Below are 20,187 nucleotides of genomic sequence, written 5' to 3' on the forward strand. Positions count from 1 at the left end.
TATTTGTTTTTTTTTTTTTTGTTTTAGCATGGTTTTGTGTCGTGTGAGGGTTTATTGGGTTGTTTTGCTTGTTTGTGTGTTGGGTTTGTTTGTTTGGGTTTTTACTCACTGCACAGGACTGAATAAAGTGAGCAAATAAATATTTGTTGTATTTTACCTCTTTAACAGGTTGATGTTCTATACAAAAGATTTAAGAATTTAAGAAAAGCCAAGCTACTTATTTTGTCTAAGAGAGCTACAGAATTTAATACCCTCCTCCCCTATCAGGTCTAACTTATTTAATAATTCATATTTTTCCACTGAACTGAGATGAAGAAGCAGTCTTCAGAAAGCATTAACTGTCATGAACTACATAACTTAGGTAGACCATCCTAAGGAAGCAGCATTTAAGTTGCTAAAGACAATGGTTTTGCTTTTACTCATTTGCCTTTAAATATTTACATAATACTTAGAAAGCGTTCAGCATTTGGACAATCTCCAGGGTTTTTTGAGACTTTTAAATTAATGTCTTTCAAAAAAAATACACAGGAAAAGGAAAAACTAAGGAAACTTTTTTTTTCCCCCACCACAATACAATGATGCAATGAAACCTTTCCTCTATCTGTAGCTTCATGTACTAGACCAATTTGTCCTAGTAAATTTCAATCTCTTTTATACATTTTTGCAAGATATACACAAAGTATCATCATGCAGCGTAGCATCTTTAGCAAAATCCAACCTCTGGAAACATTTAACTTCTGATCTATAAAAATACTGGAAGTTAACAAGAGTGTAATAATTTATGAACTTGCCTGTCAAGTATCTCATATTCACTGTCAGATTTGTACAGCGCTATCAGCCTGGATTCCATCAAAATGTAAATCTTTCCTGTGGCATTATCTAGAGTATATAAAATAAAACAAAAAGTTACATAAATCTCAATTTAATACTCTCATTTGCAGCATTACGAAACCTTTTAATTTATGCAGGATAATATCATATTAGCTATAAAACTGCCCGAAAAATCCTGCTGATCAACCACTAGTTTCCAGCTAGTTCTTCCCCCTGCAACTACTTACTCAACACTTTTCAAAAGTTAAATTTATCAGAAACTACAGGATGAAACCCAGTCTGCCAATTTTCAGTGTGGTTTTTTGTTCAAGAGGCAGAAATACCCTACCTTGTCTATTATCATTGTTCCAAAGAAAAGCAATTGAAAAGTTTCAGTATATGTAACTGAAACAGAGGGAAACAACTGGAAGATGGATGATTCCAACATAAAATCAGTATTATTAAGCTGACATTTGGGTAACGATTGCATCTACATAAAATCAGTATTAAGCTGACATTTGGGTAACGATTGCATTTTGACACCTTTCTCAGATTTACTATTCCAATCAATTTTTAAAGGAAGTAAATACAGATAAAAAGTGAAACATTATGAAGGAAACCCTTTTTGTACCCCCAAATAATCCTGATCTCTTAATTTCAATGCCAAGTTTTATTCAGACTACTACCCTCCCAACTTAGTCAGGGTCACTAACCCACCAGCAGTCAGTAAACCAGGCACCCAAACCCAACGACTCAGAGGTGTGGGTGGTTTTTCTGAGAGTATTCAGTAACTCGTTTGGAGATGACCAAATTTACGTTAAAACCTCGGAAAACTGAAACATATTTAGTTTTCTCTTAAAACAAAGAAAACCTAGAGACCTGGAGTTCATTATAAAGGCCTCTGAAACTTTTTAAGTTTAACATCACCTTAGGCACATGTTAGATTCATGTGATTATCTTGGAACTGGAAATTATCTCTTTGGCATTTTTTTTACTGTATATTGAATGTCATTATTGACTTGACTACCTCTTTTTTTATTTTGTGCTAAAAATCCCACACTTCAGTCAGGTTGAGACTAACATGTGACATCTTGGGTCTGTTATGGGTTAAAAGTACAAAAGTGTTCAGTTACTGCAACTGAGCTGTCATATAGCAGTAACTTGCTTATGAGTCTGAGCCCCAAGAAAGGAGAGAAGAAAAAAAAACTAGGGACACCCAGCCACACTTTCCTGTCTCTCAAATACAGTGTGACTTTAAGAAGATAGATAAAACGTTTGCTCTTATTCTGTATTTCAGCTATCAATATTTTTTAGGCAATAGTCTGCACAATGCATGTAAAATAAAAAGAGCACAGCAGCTGGAAATAGCCACACAGGAAGTAAATCTCATCCTGCAAAATAACACTGATCCAACCCCAGCAAAGTGCTATAAATTTAGCACAAAACAGTCTATAATAGATACAAGTACATAATCATAGGCATTGAAGAAAGAATTGTTCATCATATGTCACCTTCAGTTAACACTTGCCTCTCAATTTCACGTATTGCAATTCTGGATTAACACAAAGGGCCAAATTACTAGGCAAGGTCCAAGGAGTAGTGGTCCATGCAACAAGAGAAATACTTGTGTCTTCATCCAGTGGGAAGCTCACAATCACTGAAGGATCTTGAACGTCCTTAAAAACAAGATAAAGTCAAAGGGGAAAAATGAGGGGGAAAGGGGAAAGGTTTACTGCAGGTATTAGTGAGAAAATACGGATCTAGGAAATAGTAACTGTCACTGCCATCCACCAAAAACCTATCTTGCAACTTGCCTACTTCATCACCATAGTGGTAGAAGATGAAGTGGCAGCATAAGAAAGTTTGAAGAGAACACCAATTGCAATGTTCCTCCATTATACCGGTGTAAATAGTCCGACAAGGCCACAGGGTTAAAAATTAAGATTAGCACTGGGATTTGGGGAATTACCTGCCAAAACACCAGAGAGCTGAGTGTCAGTTCCCTCAGGCACCTCTTATAACCCCACTTTAAAAGTTTATAATCCATCTCAGCTGTCAAGAAAGTCAGCAATTTCTCTCATACAGCTTCACAAAGCCTTTTTCCACCTTTTCCTCTAGAGTCAGCAGTAGGAAGAATAGCCATCACTTAAGAAGATGCAATCTCTTATTAAGAAGCTGTTGTTAACAAGGGAAAAAAGTCTGGGGCACTCAAAACCAAGAGTATGTCAATAGCCAATAGTAAAAGAATCTCAGGGAATATGATCTTTGTTGGCTACTCTATATAAAACTTCACCTCCAAATGAATATAAAGAATCTCCTGAAAACAAGTTTTTCTTTCAGACAAGTACAACCCTATTCAGTCGCTTCACGTTTCACTTATCATGAAAAGCAGATTGAAAAAAGCAAATCCAATCTTGCAAATGTGAAATTTTCACTGTTAATTTTAAATGCCAAATAAAAATGGGTGCCACACACAGACCCTAAACACAGGGATATGTCCCATCCCCTCATCACGTCTAGTGCAAGGCACTCTGCTTTCCATCCAGCATCATGGAACAGTTCGGGGCGTCACGGGACAGGCAGCTATTTATGGCTGAGCTGAGGGCTGCTCCAGAGGGAATTTTCTGTGAACATCTGGTGCAGTCAACAGGAAAACATAAATATTACATAACTCTGGGGCCGCGCTCGATGCCAAGCGAAGATCGAGCCATCGCTACCGTTCTGTCTCTACCAATTGTGAAACAACACTGCAGGCTATTCACTTTGCTTTCTGAAGCACTAAAAGTTGACCAGGTAGATAAAAAACCACAACTGGCAAGCCATAAAAAAATAGCATCCAGGCTGCCAAGTAATGACACTGTATAATGTTTTAGCTCTTCACAAAATTATGCTGCTTTCATCTGAAGACAACACTTCTTCAGTTAAATGTAATACAAGCTGCTGACGTAGTTTACTTGGGTGTACATTAGACACCTAACTCAGTTTCTAAACATGCTTCTTGTGTCCTATTTCTCATGATTTGTGTCCTGATTCTCACAGGATCGATAAACAGAAGCCAAAGCCTCTTTCCACGGTGAGAAAGACAACAGCTGCCTTACACCCAGGAATCACTGGTCTCACCAAGAATAAATCGTGTCAGCTTACAGACCCTCAGCATTTCCCTCTTCAAAACACCACCTCTAGCAGACAAAAAAGATAACTTTTGGATGAAGTGGCAGAGCAGCACATCCCACACTCTATGAGTTCTAGAGTAAGGAATCGCATCTAAATATTTCATTAAAATTCAAGAAAAGAGCTTTGTTTTATGGAAAAGGGGCACACACACACAAAAAAACCCCACAGATACAAAATAGTCTTTGTTTTAAAGAAAGCTCATTAATCTGAGTCTGTATGAAATGTCAGCTAATAAGTAGGAGCCAAGTAATTATTTCAGTTTTCAGACAGACATTGAGATATCTTTGCAGGTCTCACTTTCTTAAATCACAAAGCCTTTATTCTTCAGTATGGTCAAATACCTCTCGGCAATACTGAAAGCTCTAGTATCTGTGGACTGCATTTTACTACCAGTCTATTTACACATTTGTTTTAAAAACACTATTTTTGGCCAGTGAATTGGCCTTTTTTAAGCAAGATGTAAAAAAGACCAGATGTACAATTTGTGCTAGCTCTCTGCTGTAACAACACAAGTGAAAGATTTACAATATAAGGATATGGAGACCTGAGTGGGGATTGGAAAGGATAGAAAACCTCTGTCCACAGACTAATGTGAAATTTGGAAAATTGGGACACAAGTTCTACCTTCACAAATGTGAACGTAAGTTCGTTGCAAATGAGAAGTTGCACCTACTATATCTAGTCATTCATTTTTAAAGGAATATCTTATAAAACAGAGTATATCATGCATTATATTAGGTAAAACATTTCCTGGAATATCTCAATCTAAATTAATGATTCTTAGAAGAGCTATTTTCCTCCTGCTCTACAATCAAACACGGCCTTTGACAATTCTTATTAGTCCCCTCACTGAAGATTTGAACTCTGCCAAGGACCTTCCTCTTTTCAGATCTGCACAGAGAGGGACAGCTGCAGCTCTCCTCTAAGTATTTACCATAAAAACCCAACACAGTGAGATATTCACCACAGGAGCCCAGAGAGTGAGAGTAATTTACCAGCATAAAACAAAGTACGTACTTTATACACTTGTAAGTAGTAAGAACAAGGGAAGAAGGAGAACGGGGAAGAAGGCTAAGATCCAGTGACCCAAAGAAATACAGCACACTGTATTTTTACCTACATTTTTACTATCAATTTGGAGTGCTATAATATGCCTGTGTAGCACCAAGCAAAAAATACTGAAGCTTTCCAAATCCAAATTGAAGACAATAGAGAAATCTGATTGCAGCATATAACGTACCTGTATACTGACTTACCTTGTAATTCTGATGGGACTCAAAGTTTGACAGTGGGGTGTTGCATGCAGTGGAAAAAGGCATGACCTTAACACCTCTGTATACCAGTCCTTTGTCATACAGTTGCTTGAAAACCCACCTGGAAGTAAACAAGGAACATGGAATAGCACTTGACGCTTGAAATTCAGTAAATCAACTGCAAAATGGGATTCTGCTCTAGCTGGAGTACTGTTCTGAATGACATCTTTTTTAAACAATCAATCATCAACTAAAGACAATATTTGCAAGTCAAAAGGAAAGAGATAAATTGATTGCAACTGTATTTCTGGCTGATTTTTAGCTTTAGCTGATTCTACCAGCTTGGTTTTCCATGTGCTGACTGCACAGCACATTATTAATCAGCAATATGAATTTGTGTTTCATCCAAATACTTTCTCAAACTTTTTGAATACAAAGACCACCTTAAATTTGAACTATTAACAAGGCTGAAATCAGTCATAATTTAGAGAGAAGACCAATAGTGACATGGCTGCTTGCTTATCACAGGATATTAAAGCACCTTCTACAGCAACCAGTGCTACGTAAGAGAGACAGGTACAGGTTAGAGACACCTGCAACCCACTCCGAATAAATCCTGACAATCTGAAGAGCATTTTGTACCTTCTACAACAACCAGTGCTATGTAAGAGAGACAGGTACAGGTTAGAGATACCTGCAACCCACTCTGAATAAATCCTGACAATCTGAAGAGCATTTTTCACACAAGGGCACAGCTAACCATGCGAAGTAATGAGCTCAGTGTTATGGTCCCACAATTTACATTAATATTCCCCTTTATTAGCTCATCTCACTCTGGACTCAGCTCCTGTCCAAGATCAGAGTCTCACATCAAGCTTTAGCTCTCCTTCTGAAATCTCCAATACAGCCTGTAGCATGTTTGGATCCTTACATCTTCTTGAAATACTCAAGACAGCACATAATATTATAATATGACAAATTAAGTCAATGCTTAAGATGAACAGAAGTTGGAAGAGAAATGTACTTCACATAGCAACTCATCAAGTCTCCACGTGATGGACAAAACCCTACATTTCTCTCTATCTGAATAATGCAGGATTTGCTACAGGATCATCAACGTTTATCAGCTTATCAGGTCTCGCTGACTCGCACACTTAGTGGTACAGTCTGCAGGTTGGCTACCTTAAAAGCAAAGACCGGAGATGGCATGCCTTAAAAAAATCATGCCAAATTCAACTCAAAAATCAGAGTTGCCGAGTCTGGTCATTTGAATTTCCACATCCAAATTGTTAAACACTGCTGACTTTAAAAACTGCTTCACTCAAACTATATTTTCTAACCATCCTGATCACTTTTCTGGGTCCCTTTCCAGATAAATAGCTCATTGCTAAGCAACCAGCCCCATCCTGGCAAGCAGCACGTTTTTCTGCAGGCTGTCATTTTGTGCTTGAGAATTTGGACCTGGATTTAAGTCAGTGTCTTGCCTTCCATGCATGAAATCCTAATCTTCAAGACAAAACGCAAGGAGTTTATTGCACTGATTTCTATCTGCAGCTTGAAACAAGAATATCCAAAGATATGCACTGGCTTGTCATGGAAGTCATATGGTATGTTAATCAGAATAATTATTATCCTGCAGATCAGACAGCTGGAGACAGGCTGTCTTATGGAAAAGACATGCAGTTCACTCAGATTCATCCATGGGCCTTTAGTAAAAGTCAAAACTTTCCTATGAGTGGTCACTAACATGAGAAAAATTATATAATCTGAACTCCAAAATGAATAATGACAAAAAAAATTGATGCTCAGCAGCATCAATTTCTGTCACAGAGGAGCCAAACGCAGAAGTCCTTCAGAGCTGTGCACTTCAACAGAGGTGCCTTAAGTACACAATTCAAGAGTAACCTTGTTAAAGTAATAAGTGCCACCCACAGGCAAGTTGTGGCTGCCTGACCCCTAATCCAAATTCAAAACACAGCAGTGAGTGCATCTGTTTTACAACAAAAACTGCATCAACTCACATAAATATAAATCACTCTTCTATAAAAATGATTTGCGAATATAGTTTCATCAGCTTTCAGCATATAAATTTGAGCTGGCTAATTGCAGAAGTTTTCGTGCAAGTTAAAAAATTTTAAATGTATGCTTACCACCTCAGAGCATAATTAATGCAGCCTGTGACAAGTGACAGCAGTTATACTGAAGGTGTTCTACGTGCCTTTCAAAAACAGTTAACTAAAATATCTATAGAAAAAAGCTCCACTTCATCGCTGCTTTCTAAAGAACACTGCCTACTAACAGCACAGAAGAAAACTACTCAGAGAAACACTGCATATTTAATTCAGCTGTAAATATAACTGTAAACTTCAGGAAAGGTGAACGCTAGATGGAGCTGCCAAGTTTAAAATCCAAGCCAGCATCTCCCTCTCGTGGTAACCCTGCCCCACTGCAAACCAACTGCTCCCCAGTTCTTCCACTGCCCAGCAAAAAGACGGGTTTTCAAACCGCAGCATTCTCCAGACAGGTCATAACCACCACTCATTTGTAGTTTATCACAACCACTTCCCTCAGACAACCATCCCAACATGATAAGCAGAACTGTGATTGAGTCAAGACTGCTGCTTAATGCAATAGCTCCTCTTATCAATACAGAAAGCTGTTTTGTTATCTTGAAAAACACCTAATTGGTTTCTTTAACAAGAAAGCTGCTGAGAACAGTGCTTGCGTGACCATCAGAAATGCACTGGGGATGACTCCCAAAGAGCCTTCTGCTGGCAGCCCTGCACACCTAAAACAAAGCAGCTGCTGAAGATTAAGGTACCTCTCACAGTAACAGTCACTTAACAGGTGGATATCAAGTTTTGCTGAAAAATTCAACACATGGTATTGGAGACAACAACCTATCAAACAGTATTTAACCCTTATATTTGCAAAATGTTGACAATTTGCTCTGGGTTTGTCAGCCAAAACTGAAGCTGTAATCCTTTCTGAAAGATACAAGCTGACAAAAAACCACAGAGCTCCTTTTTACTGACAATCAGGAAAAGTTTGTTCACAGAAGTTAGAAATTAAACCTTGCTCCCCTAAATTCTGCTATGTTTTTCCTCAAATGTGAATAGATTTAGTTGCATCCTCTTTGCTGTGGAAGCAGCACTTACATACTCCTTTACCAAAGAAAAATGAAGTTAGTGAAAAGGTGAACATCTCAGTCCCTTGTTAACAGAGAATCTGGTCCCTAAAGATGCAAAGTAGCTTTAACTACTAGCGTGACATAAACTGAAAATAGTTTGCTGTTCCTAAAGCATCAGGTGGGGATGATACAACTGGTTCAAGCCCAGTTAGTAACCAAGACTGAGTTACTCCCTCCATAGGCATAACTTCCAAGAAATTAGAGCTTTGCTACAATATTCCTTGATCCAAGTCACATACACACCGTGCAAACACCACATGGACATAATGTAACTCCTACAAAGGGAGTGTTTGCTTCCAAAAGATACTGACTCAGTCAATGCAAAACTCAAAACACCCTTGGCATTCCACACAAAATCCAACAGCCCACAGTATCCTCTAGCAGATGCAAAAGCAAGTTCCCTTCTTCAAACACGTACATTCACTTCCCATCTAGGAGAAGGATTTGATCTCGGAGCTTCTCAAGTTCCTTAATGCCATTCCTTTGGGGTATCAAGCGATTTCAAGTGATGAAGTGGTTCTGTTTGCAATGACTCAGTACTTAAGGGTTTTCTAAGGGTTTGAAAATACATCACTTTCCAGAAAATGAAAGTAGTCATTACTAACATTGAGAAATTATTTTTAAATTCACATAAAGTGCTTTTCCCCCTTTTATTCTTTTTAAAGAAAAAAGAGCCAGGCAATGTAAACTCAGTTACCAACAAACACCAAAAGTAAGGTGGACAAAAAATTATGACAGCAGGATCTAGAAATGTATGATTTCAACATACCCATGGCAGTACAGATAAATGAACAAAATTATTGCTGTATTACCTAGCATCAGTTCCTGTCAAGATAAAGTGACAATTTAACAGCCTCTGTAGATTTAGGAGAAAAAAAAAATAAATCCCAAACACCCCACTGTGTAAGAAGTCCTGTCATCTACAGAGTTCAGCAAGCAGCCTGCAACCAAACAGCACCAGAAGCAGCTGAGATTCTGAGGAAAAGGTTCTCCTGTGACTCATGAGCAACACTTGAAAGAGAAGATGAAATCAAAAGAAAGCAATGATCAAAAACAGATGCATGGAGATAAAAAACAGAAAAAAGTACTCAAACAACACTGGACATGAGTCAAAAAAGAATAAATCTAAGAGGAACATTAAGTCCAAAACCAAACACAGATAGCCTGTCTTTAGAAAAGCATCTTTGAAAAATACAAAAAGCATTTGTTCTGGGGCGTAAGAATACTAAGTACAAAAGTTGTCAAGTCTTATGTTCAACTATCAGTGAAAGCTTTAAAATCCCAGCATATAGAGATCATTCTCCTCCGGGTGTACCCTCCAAGCTGTAATCTTTGCATCAGCATCTTGAATGATTCTGGATCAAGCCAGAAGTGCAAAATACCTCTTCAGGAGAAAATATAAATATTTAAAACTGACACTAGACTTATCCCAAAGATCATCCAACTAAGCAGGGGTTCAGTGTATTCCATCTTCAAAATACAGGTAAAGAGATAAAACAAGGAGAACTGGGATGGTAAGAAGATGGCAACATGGGAACTAGAGCACTAAATGCACAAAAGAAATGCATATACAAGAATATTCAGATAGCTAATAAGAAAATGGACAAAACAGATTTCTCATGAACACTATCTCTCTAGAGAATCGTTAAAGACGACTCCATTAAAGAGTCATGGAATAACCAAAATGTAATAGTGATTCCTATTAGGACCCTGAGGTAGGTTGTTCTGAAATCATTCTGGTTTAGTGATAGATAAACTCCACAAGCACAAAAAAAAAAAAAAAATTAAGTCAGAAAACAACTTTTACTGCTTACACAGAAAAGAAAAAACCCAACAATCCAGTTGCTTTGATCTTTAGAAGAAACCAGTCCTCCTCTCAATGGGGAGACATTCACCTTCTCACTGAGGAGGGGTAAGGCAGCCGGACACTGACATCAGTGACAGAGCTCATGTTGAAACTATATGAAAAAAAATTCATGCCAAAATGAAAGCAAAGCTACACATAGGCACTCAGGCAGCCCAAGGCAAATGTTCCAGTTTCAGGAGCTACTCAGAATCTCTTCAGCTGCAGCTCAGAAGCAGTGTGGTAGCACCCCAAGGCTGATGCTGCTACGGAACATCAAAGGACAGGGCTGCGAGGCCAAAGGCCACACTTCTTAAGGAAAGACAGAGAGATCTCCTCTTAATAACAACCCTAAAAGGAGAACTGAAGCTGAGATGGGTTCAGTGGAGAGAAGGCAGAAACGGACAAAGTGTCCCATCACCGAAGGGAGCTCCACTCTGCTTTTTCACAGTGAACAGAGCTGAGTTTTCAGTGTCCATCCATGATCTCACACATGTAGAGTACCAATTTTCTACTGTAACTAGAAATGCTTTTCCTTCTCCCCTCAGCCACTGCCTAGTGTTATCAAAAATGGACTCAAGAGTATCTTCTCAGGGTACAGAAGTACCTCAGAAGTGTTTTTGCCGCCTGTGGTTTCACACCAGACATACACGAAGCTTTTAACTGTTTTTAAAACTGAATTATGCTGAGACTGCAATTGTTAAATTTAGCCACGTGGTGGTGATAGAAAGCTGCTTCACTAACCCTGATGATGTTGAAATTAAAACCTCTAGTCATCAGACCCAGAAGCATGCCACAGCTCTGACCACAGAGCTATTCCCCTCCTCTCCTCAGCACTTCACTCACTGCCAGCCCAGGAACTATGTAATAAGCCCATAGTGGAGACAATAATTTACTCGTTGATATTTTCCCAAAGATCACATACTTCTTTCAGACCAACTGTAAATCGGTAAAAAGTTTAAGATCACATCAAACTGCTCTCAATTTCACTGTATCCAGCTCATGAGCTGTACAGAAAAAGCAAGAATATAATGCACATTTATCCCATGCTAGCTCAAAATCATCATTTGCATTGTACTGTTTACAGTGAAGGACACTTTTCCATTGAGATTCAAGCTGGCTGCAGGAGGGACTTACAAGATCTACAGAATTAGAATTTTAAAGTTCTATTGTAGTTATTTAAGACACGAAGAGTTGACTACATCCTCACACAAGAAACCAACGCAGTACATTGCACCGCTTAATGACACCAACATTCAATGTTCCCCTGAAAAATTCTGCCAGGATGCCACAATTTTATCACTTCATGAAGTTCTGGCTTAAGTAAAAATTTAGCAGGCTGAAAATTCATTCTACGCTCTCAGCAACCACACAGCACAGCACCAAAATGCTTACAAAGTGGCCATTTCCAGCAAACCCATTATAAAATATGAAATAAATGCTCTCTCGCATCCTGAGCTTGTACAGTGTCTCTGCAAAACAAGATAATATTAACAAAAGACATATTTGGTGTCTGAGCCCTGAGCTATTTCAAGTCTAAATAATTTGGATAAAAATCAGCCACCACTGGAAACAACATTTATCACAAGTATTATGTTAGCTCACTGAACTCAACATAAACACCATGGATGAAAACATCACATTTCAAAGAAAGCTAGAAATTCCAGCTGAGACCACTTCAGAACAACAAGCCTCAGAAAAAGCTAGAGACCCCCCAAAAAACCAATAGCCTAAACAGATAGGTTTAGTTGATTAAAAGACTGAAAACAAAACCCTTACTACAAAGTCTATGGTTGCCATGCTCACTATCTTTATTATCAATGTTTTTTTGTCCTGGGCCTAAGAGCAGTGTTCTACTCCCACAGGCAGAAAAAACCAAAACAAAACAAAAAAAAAAAAAAAAAAGAGAGAGAAACACTGGGCAAGACAATACGATCAACAGGTAACAGCCAATGCAGAAATTAATCTGCAGTTTCTCTTTCCTACTTAGTTGGACACTAAAGTTTTAGAACTTTTTTTTTATTATTGTTTAAAAAGGAACTCACATTAAGAAATCAAATAAACTGTAAGAGAAGCACACTAAAATCTACCGTTCAAATGAACACTCTAAATGGACATAAAATGTAATTCCAGTAACACAGATTTTCAGTTTGATGATTGCCTAGGTAACAATCTGATTTTTTTACAAAATTGTACATTATCCTGTCAAAAGCACTACTGTAGCTACAGTTAGTGCTCCCTTTAAGCATTATCTCCCTTAGCCTTGAAAGAGGCATCCCGCATTCCTTTTCCATTCCCCTCCTCCATCCACTCCATACAAACACTGGTGGTTCCACCTCCTGTTCTACTGTGAGGGCAAGCTGGCAGTGGCATTGCAACATGTCCCTCCAAGACTTAAAAGTCTTCTTCCAGAAAACCCAGTTTTTTAAAACAGACTTTTAAAAATGTATTTCATTATACGATTACATTGAAAATTAACAGCATCAGGAAGCAAAAAAAGTACAAAACTAAGAGGCTGTCTGCCTACATACCTCCTGAAGTCTCATAACAGAGGGATTTCAGAACCAAAGTTTATATTTTAGAGCCCATACCCAAAGCAAGCATCAGAGGAGGTAACCTCTGTAGGCTGGGTGAAAGGCTAGAAATATTCTTTCAAAGGTAGGAAAAAAGAAAAAAAAGCAAACAGAAAACAACCCACAGAAAGGCTTGGGCTGTTGAGAAAGATCCTGCAGCTAGTTCAAGTCCAGCTTATTTTTTTAATGGTTCTTGGAAGATGATAGTTAAACAGGATTTGAGATGCTACCAAGGATTTTTATAACTTATAAAAGGAAGGTTTCTTGTCAGTCTTAGCTTTATCACTATGCAGGGCTTCTTCAGCTAAGTTTGCTGAACATCTGCTCCCTTCCCACCACCTCATCAATGTTCATTGAAAACTCACTGGCACTTCAGCCCTCTACAACGGCTTCAGAGACATCTAGGAGTTCTATCAATCCTTCATCATAACTATACAATTAAAGATTATTAGTGAAACTAATTTAAAGATCATCAGTAACACTTTAATACGCGTATAATTTGCTTTTCAAGGACTTTTTGTCAGCACATACCCTGCTAAACCTCTCTGCAACTCACCTTGTAATTCTATCACCTGAAGGACTCTACGTTGCCCTTTCTCCACTGTGTTAGGTCAATTTGATTATCCTTAACATATAAGGTTGCCTTGTCTTTTGGTATTCCAACAGTCGCCCTGAATACATTGCCAAAATACCCGAACTTTACTTAGCTCTGCACTAGGAGTCCAAGACAGTTGTCAAACTATGCTGCCAAGAAAAAGGTAACAGCAGTTTCCCAGCCTCTAAGTTCAGGCTTGAAGAAGAGATTTAGAGCTAAACAGAGTTTGAGTAGGTTGCCCATTTGCAGTTGACAGTGTGAAGAACATCAAGAATGCAGAGATATAATGAAATCTCCTAAACCAAGTGAGGAACACAGTAGAAGGTCTGCAGAATTGCATTTAAGTTGATATGGAGCAGCAAGATTTCAGGACTCCATAAAAGCAGTACTGCAGTACCTTATTTTGAAAAGCCCTACTATCCCAAAGAAGAAAAAAGTAGGTGATTTAATTCCTTCACTTCGACATTAAGAGATTTCACATCATCTTCATTACCTTGCCCATTGTTTATCTGAATTTGGCATATTTCAAAACAGTTCTAGTGATGTATGGACCAATATATGTTTATAATAATTGAAGTCTTCTTCAATGCCTAATGCATATATGCAATGTATATGTTAACTTACCACACAGACTCCATGAATTCGGGATAAAGAGTTTTATAGTCATTTTCAAAATCAATCCAGCGTCCTAATCTGGTAACACTGAACTGTTGAGAAACAAATACACAGATTGAAAGAGATCTTAACATTAAATATCACGATACATTTACAATATTTATTCTGTAAAACAGTTTGATTTTTAAGTGCAGTGTTTGTCCCGTATAAATGAAATACATCCATGAAATATTTTAGCCTGACAATAGTTCAAAACAGTCTATTCAAACAGACAAAAACAAGCAAAGAATGAAAATGTGAACCTAATTGCCTAGAACCAAGGTCACACAACAGGGAAACACGTTCAACACTACTGAACAGAAATGCTGGATCATTTGGATCATTCACCAAGTAGAAATGGTGGATCACTCAAGGTTCAGTCAAGGTTCAAATGCCTGAAAATTGCTTTTGATTACAGTGGTCTTGTTTCTATTTTTAAAACTGATCATTACAGAGACAGTCAAAACCCAGAACATGTAGTCTATCAGCTTTCAGTTCTATGAAAAGATGATGTAATTCGAAGACAAAGAAATGCTGAAAGAAACTGATACGCCAGAAGAAGTTATCAAAACTATTTCAGGGCCAACTGCCTTTTTTGACTTCCCAAAGCTACGACAGGGCTGCCAAGGGCCACGAAGACTGACAGGTGTTAGTCCCTGTCTCAGGACAGATTCTGGTCACGTACATTGGCACAGAATATGAAAACTAATGAGTAACAAGCCAACTATGAGATCCACTTGAACCAGTGGGACTCTCTTGCTAACTTCACAGCTATTCAACCCCTTAGCTCTGCAAATAACCCAGCCCAGAGACACCTGTCCTGACACTGTCACACACAGACGATACTGAATGTGGAACTAGTGAAAACAAAGCAAATGCATTCCCCCACCTCTGTATTTTCACGTAACACCTGAGCTCCTGAAATATGTATCATCACTCTGACAGCCCGCTATTAAGATACAACGCCTGGGACTGATTAGTACAAGGATCCACAAAGTTCAGTCTCAGCACTTAGAGATCTTACACATCCCAGAAACCTTTTATATTTTTTCCATAAGGTTTAAGCATTTACCAGTCACTCCAGTCAGAAAATAAACACTATCTCCAATAGGAATCGCCATCCAGCGAGACTTGGACAGGCTGGAGGGCTGGGCAAAGAAGAACCTCATGAGGTTCAACAGGGAAAAGTGTAGGGTCCTGCACCTGGGGAAGAAAAATGTCAGGTACCAGTATAGGTTAGGGGTGGACCCGCTAGAGGCAACTACTGAAGAGAAAGATCTAGGGGTCCTGGTGGACAGTAAAATGACAATGAGTAAACAGTGTGCTCTTGCGGCCAGGAAGGCCAATGGTATCTTGGGTTGTATAGGGAAGAGTGTAACCAGCAGGTCAAGGGAAGTCATTCTCCCCCTCTACTCTGCACTGGTGAGGCCACAACTGGAGTACTGTGTCCAGTTCTGGGCTCCCCAGTTCAAGAGGGACAGGGAACTACTGGAAAGAGTCCAGCGTAGGGCTACAAAGATGATTCAAGGATTGGAGCATCTCCCTTATGAGGAGAGACTGAGAGAGCTGGGACTCTTTAGTCTGGAGAAGAGAAGGCTGAGGGGAGACCTTATCAACCAGAAGAAGTTATCAAAACTATTTCAGGGCCAACTGCCTTTTTTGACTTCCCAAAGCTACGACAGGGCTGCCAAGGGCCACGAAGACTGACAGGTGTTAGTCCCTGTCTCAGGACAGATTCTGGTCACGTACATTGGCACAGAATATGAAAACTAATGAGTAACAAGCCAACTATGAGATCCACTTGAACCAGTGGGACTCTCTTGCTAACTTCACAGCTATTCAACCCCTTAGCTCTGCAAATAACCCAGCCCAGAGACACCTGTCCTGACACTGTCACACACAGACGATACTGAATGTGGAACTAGTGAAAACAAAGCAAATGCATTCCCCCACCTCTGTATTTTCACGTAACACCTGAGCTCCTGAAATATGTATCATCACTCTGACAGCCCGCTATTAAGATACAACGCCTGGGACTGATTAGTACAAGGATCCACAAAGTTCAGTCTCAGCACTTAGAGATCTTACACATCCCAGAAACCTTTTATATTTTTTCCATAAGGTTTAAGCATTTACCAGTCACTCCAGTCAGAAAATAAACACTATCTCCAATAGGAATATTGGGAACTCGCCACCTAACACTGTCCCAAAATATTTTATTACCAGCCAATCACAAAAAAGGCATTTAAATAAATTTCATTACTTTCATTAATAATCTGAAACACATGTCTGTGTGTGGAAATACACACATAACATGCACAAGTTTATGTGCAAAACAAAATCCAAAATACGAAGCACATGGACTCATTAGCACCACAAAAATAACAGCTGCTGAAAACACAGCAAGGTAAAAGGAACAACTGTGGAAAACAAACCATGAACCGGAATGAATCTTGGTATTTTAATTTCTAAAAGCAACAAAGAATCATTGATGATGATGTTGAAGTAGAAAATTTCAGAGGATAGATGAATGATTATATATTTGAAAAAACAGCCCCTGTGCTTTTCATCCAGCCACTCACTCAGATTTAGGCCACGGTTATTCTAACAAAGGCAGCTGGAGTTTCTTCAGATACTGGCCATAACTTCACAACGCTCCCAAGCACAAGAGGCAAGTGACATTCAAATGAGAAATTGCTATTTCCATCAAAAGAAACATAGCAGGACTACAGAACATACAGAGAAGTGTGATGAGGTACAATAGCTTCTGCATGAGGAAAATCTAAAGAATTAGGACTTTAATGCCTAGGAAAAGAAAAGGCAACTGATGGTGAAGATAAAGGCTTACTGGAAACCATGACATGACAGAACACATACTATTAGAAACGTACAGCAGAATACGCACAGAGTCTTTACTTACCTCCCATTCCTTTGAGTATCTCATCACAATTCCTCTGCACTGGTTGTTGTATTCTTCAATGCCCATCTTTGCCACATCCTCTGGCCCTTTAATGCCCAACGTCTTGTCAATCTCATATTCCTGGGAGCATTGAAAACATCCAGACAAAAAAAAACAAGCTTTCAGGATTTCTCTGAATAGTTTATGTTCAATGCATTCTAATGAGACTAAAGGGACTCCTTTATCCTTTTGATACGTCATGAGTATTGCACCTGAGCTAAAGAGATATTTCCAAAGATAATGCTGGTGTGATTGTTTCTTTACTCTCTCTAGAAACAAGAAAAAAAACATCTGAAATACATACTGAATAAATACATGTTTATAGTAATGAGCAGAGTGCCTGGAGAAGGGCAGGTGACCAGTAGGAAGCACCTGAAATAACCACACACACAAAAACCAGAGCAACACACTAGAAAAAACACTTCTATTTCTCCTTTAGCAACAAAGCCAGGCACAGGAGCAACAGAAACACTACTGACAAGCAGGTAACACCACAGGGAACAGGAACCAACAGAAATATCTGTAGGAGATTTATTACACATACCACGGGTAAGCCATGGCAATCCCAGCCAAATCTTCTGTCAACATGAAAACCACTCTGATGAGCAAATCTGGTTACTATGTCTTTAATGGTTCCTGCAAGAATATGACCATAGTGTGGAAGCCCAGTAGCAAACGGAGGCCCATCATAGAAGTTAAACCTATAACACAAGACAACATTCTTAATTAAATCAAAAACTAATCATCGAATCTTCAAACAGGATATCTGTAGGCTTATGCTTCTTATGTCTTACTAGAACTTCAATTTCTTTCTCTTCTATTATCAGCCAGCACAAGTATCACGTGGGAAAAGGGAATATTTCAACTCATTCAGTTCCAACTGAAAGCCAGTTCAACCAAGATCACTACTGAAAATGCCAGCGTGCTGCGTCACAGCTGGCGGGCAGAGGAAAGTGCTGTCCTTGCCTACCTGCAGATTTCTTTTATAAACCCACCCAGCAGGAAATTACAGGTTTATTACTACTGTTTGTACACTGTTGATTCTTCACAAACTGAAATATAAATGGTAACTGACATGACAGCAACATTAGCTGAGACTGCTATCTGCAAAGGCAACAGCTGTTGTTAACAGGACTGAGGCAAAAAAAAAAGAAAAAAAGAAATAAGAAAAAAAGAAGAAATTACAGCTAAGCCAGCCTTACATTGTCACACACAGTTGCTACAGCTTTTAGCACATTCTTACCTAGGATGTGGGAAAAGGGAATATTTCAACTCATTCAGTTCCAACCGAAAGCCAGTTCAACCAAGATTACTACTGAAAATGCCAGCGTGCTGCGTCACAGCTGGCGGGCAGAGGAAAGTGCTGTCCTTGCCTACCTGCAGATTTCTTTTATAAACCCACCCAGCAGGAAATTACAGGTTTATTACTACTGTTTGTACACTGTTGATTCTTCACAAACTGAAATATAAATGGTAACTGACATGACAGCAACATTAGCTGAGACTGCTATCTGCAAAGGCAGCAGCTGTTGTTAACAGGACTGAGGCAAAAAAAAAAGAAAAAAAGAAATTACAGCTAAGCCAGCCTTGCATTGTCACACACAGCTGCTACAGCTTTTAGCACATTCTTACCTAGGTCTATTCTTTGACTGCTTTAGGCATTCCCGGAAACAATTGAGATTTTTCCAAAGCTCCAATATCTTCTCTTCCTCTTTTGGAAAAATTATATTTTCTGGAACTTGCTGAACCATTCTTTCCCAGCAACGACCAACCAAGCAGCAAAAAGAAAATGCATATTGAACACAAGTGAGAAAAAAATGACTTCACAAATACAATTTATTGTCTTTCAAATCCATATCACCAAGCCACAGCTCAGTTTTTCAAAGAGCTTGATTCAGTGTAGACATGGAAGCAAGCACTATATTCTATAAAATGCCTAATAATTTTTACATACTAGCACTCAAGCTTTGTAACAGGAAAAAGATTTTCCATTCACTCAACTACGGTGATTCATTTTTCTTTATGCTTTTATTTTTGCCTCCTACAGAAAGCAGCCAAAGAGCAAATTATTTTTTGATTACAAGGTGCTACTTCTTGCTGGCCATTTCCTGAAGGTCTTTTTTTTTATTTGGTGTGCTTTGGCCACCAGAACCCAAAGCCATTCTTCAATTCTGGGTAAGTCAACGAAAATCACTACAAGCAAAAAATATGTACAAGTTTTCTTCACAACATAGGAAGATTAGAAACACACAATAGAGCTGCCTCGTGTTCCAGAGCTGTTACAAGATGCAAAAGGGTCAAATTCCATCAAAATGCTACAGCAAGGACTAAGCAGAAGCTCTGTGGAATACTGATATTTAAGAGAGCAGATCCACAACAGAAAAAAAAAAAAAGGTTGTAACAGATGATCTCAAGAGCAGAAACAGGCTCTCCTGCCCCTAACTTCAGTGCTGCTGCTCCTTAGCACTCACACCAGCAGTTTAGCCTGGGGTTTCACTTAGCATTGTAGAATTACAAGCAATGGCACAAGGACTGAGTCTTCTGATTTACTCAGGTTTGTCAAACAGCAACCATAAGCAGCAACAAATGCAAATACACGAAGACCATACTTCAAATTACAGGTGAGATGCTGCTTGGTAGCACCAAAGTTCCAAAACATCTACTTAAATGAAACACCACAGGACTTGCCAGCTCAATGCATACACCAAAATGAAACTTACAGACAAATCCCACCATTCACACTTTTTGTATTAATGACAGGTCATTCTCCACACTAATAAATCCAAATTATCAAATAAGACAAGAAATTCATTGAAAAACCCACCACCTGGTACACAGGGAATGCAGCTGCTGGCAGGCAAATCACAAGCTGACAAGAAACACAAGGACATGGTCTGGATGTATTCTTAAAAAGGTAATAACCAGTTTTAGCACAATAAGTTACAGTACATGCAACTTGTACATGAATTTTCATCACCATAATCTCAAAACACTCAACAAAGCACTAACTAGGCCATGTCATTTCTCAGTAATTTGATCACAGCCACAAGATCACAGTGCCAGAGACAATGGAGACGATAAAAGAATTCAGCCTCAAAGCTTATTTCCTACAAGCCAGCTGGCTCGAGAAGAGGAC

General features: G+C 38.8%; 1 protein-coding gene across 3 annotated transcripts in view; it reads right to left on the minus strand.

The window, feature by feature from the left end:
* Positions 1-20,187, minus strand: part of IARS (isoleucyl-tRNA synthetase) — a 155,915-nt gene that overhangs the window by 129,147 nt on the left and 6,581 nt on the right. For all 3 annotated transcript variants that reach the window (XM_014958674.1, XM_014958672.1, XM_014958673.1), the window contains 4 exons: positions 18,684-18,803; positions 17,596-17,752; positions 17,013-17,132; positions 14,063-14,145 (listed from right to left, as the gene is read on the minus strand). In XM_014958674.1, coding sequence (XP_014814160.1) covers positions 14,063-14,145; positions 17,013-17,132; positions 17,596-17,752; positions 18,684-18,802 — 479 coding nt within the window. In that variant the 5' untranslated portion in view covers position 18,803. The remainder of the gene's footprint in view (positions 1-14,062; positions 14,146-17,012; positions 17,133-17,595; positions 17,753-18,683; positions 18,804-20,187) is intronic.

This window comes from Calidris pugnax, unplaced genomic scaffold (assembly GCF_001431845.1).
Source record: "Calidris pugnax isolate Ruff unplaced genomic scaffold, ASM143184v1 scaffold376, whole genome shotgun sequence".
Classification (NCBI taxonomy): Eukaryota; Metazoa; Chordata; class Aves; order Charadriiformes; family Scolopacidae; genus Calidris; species Calidris pugnax.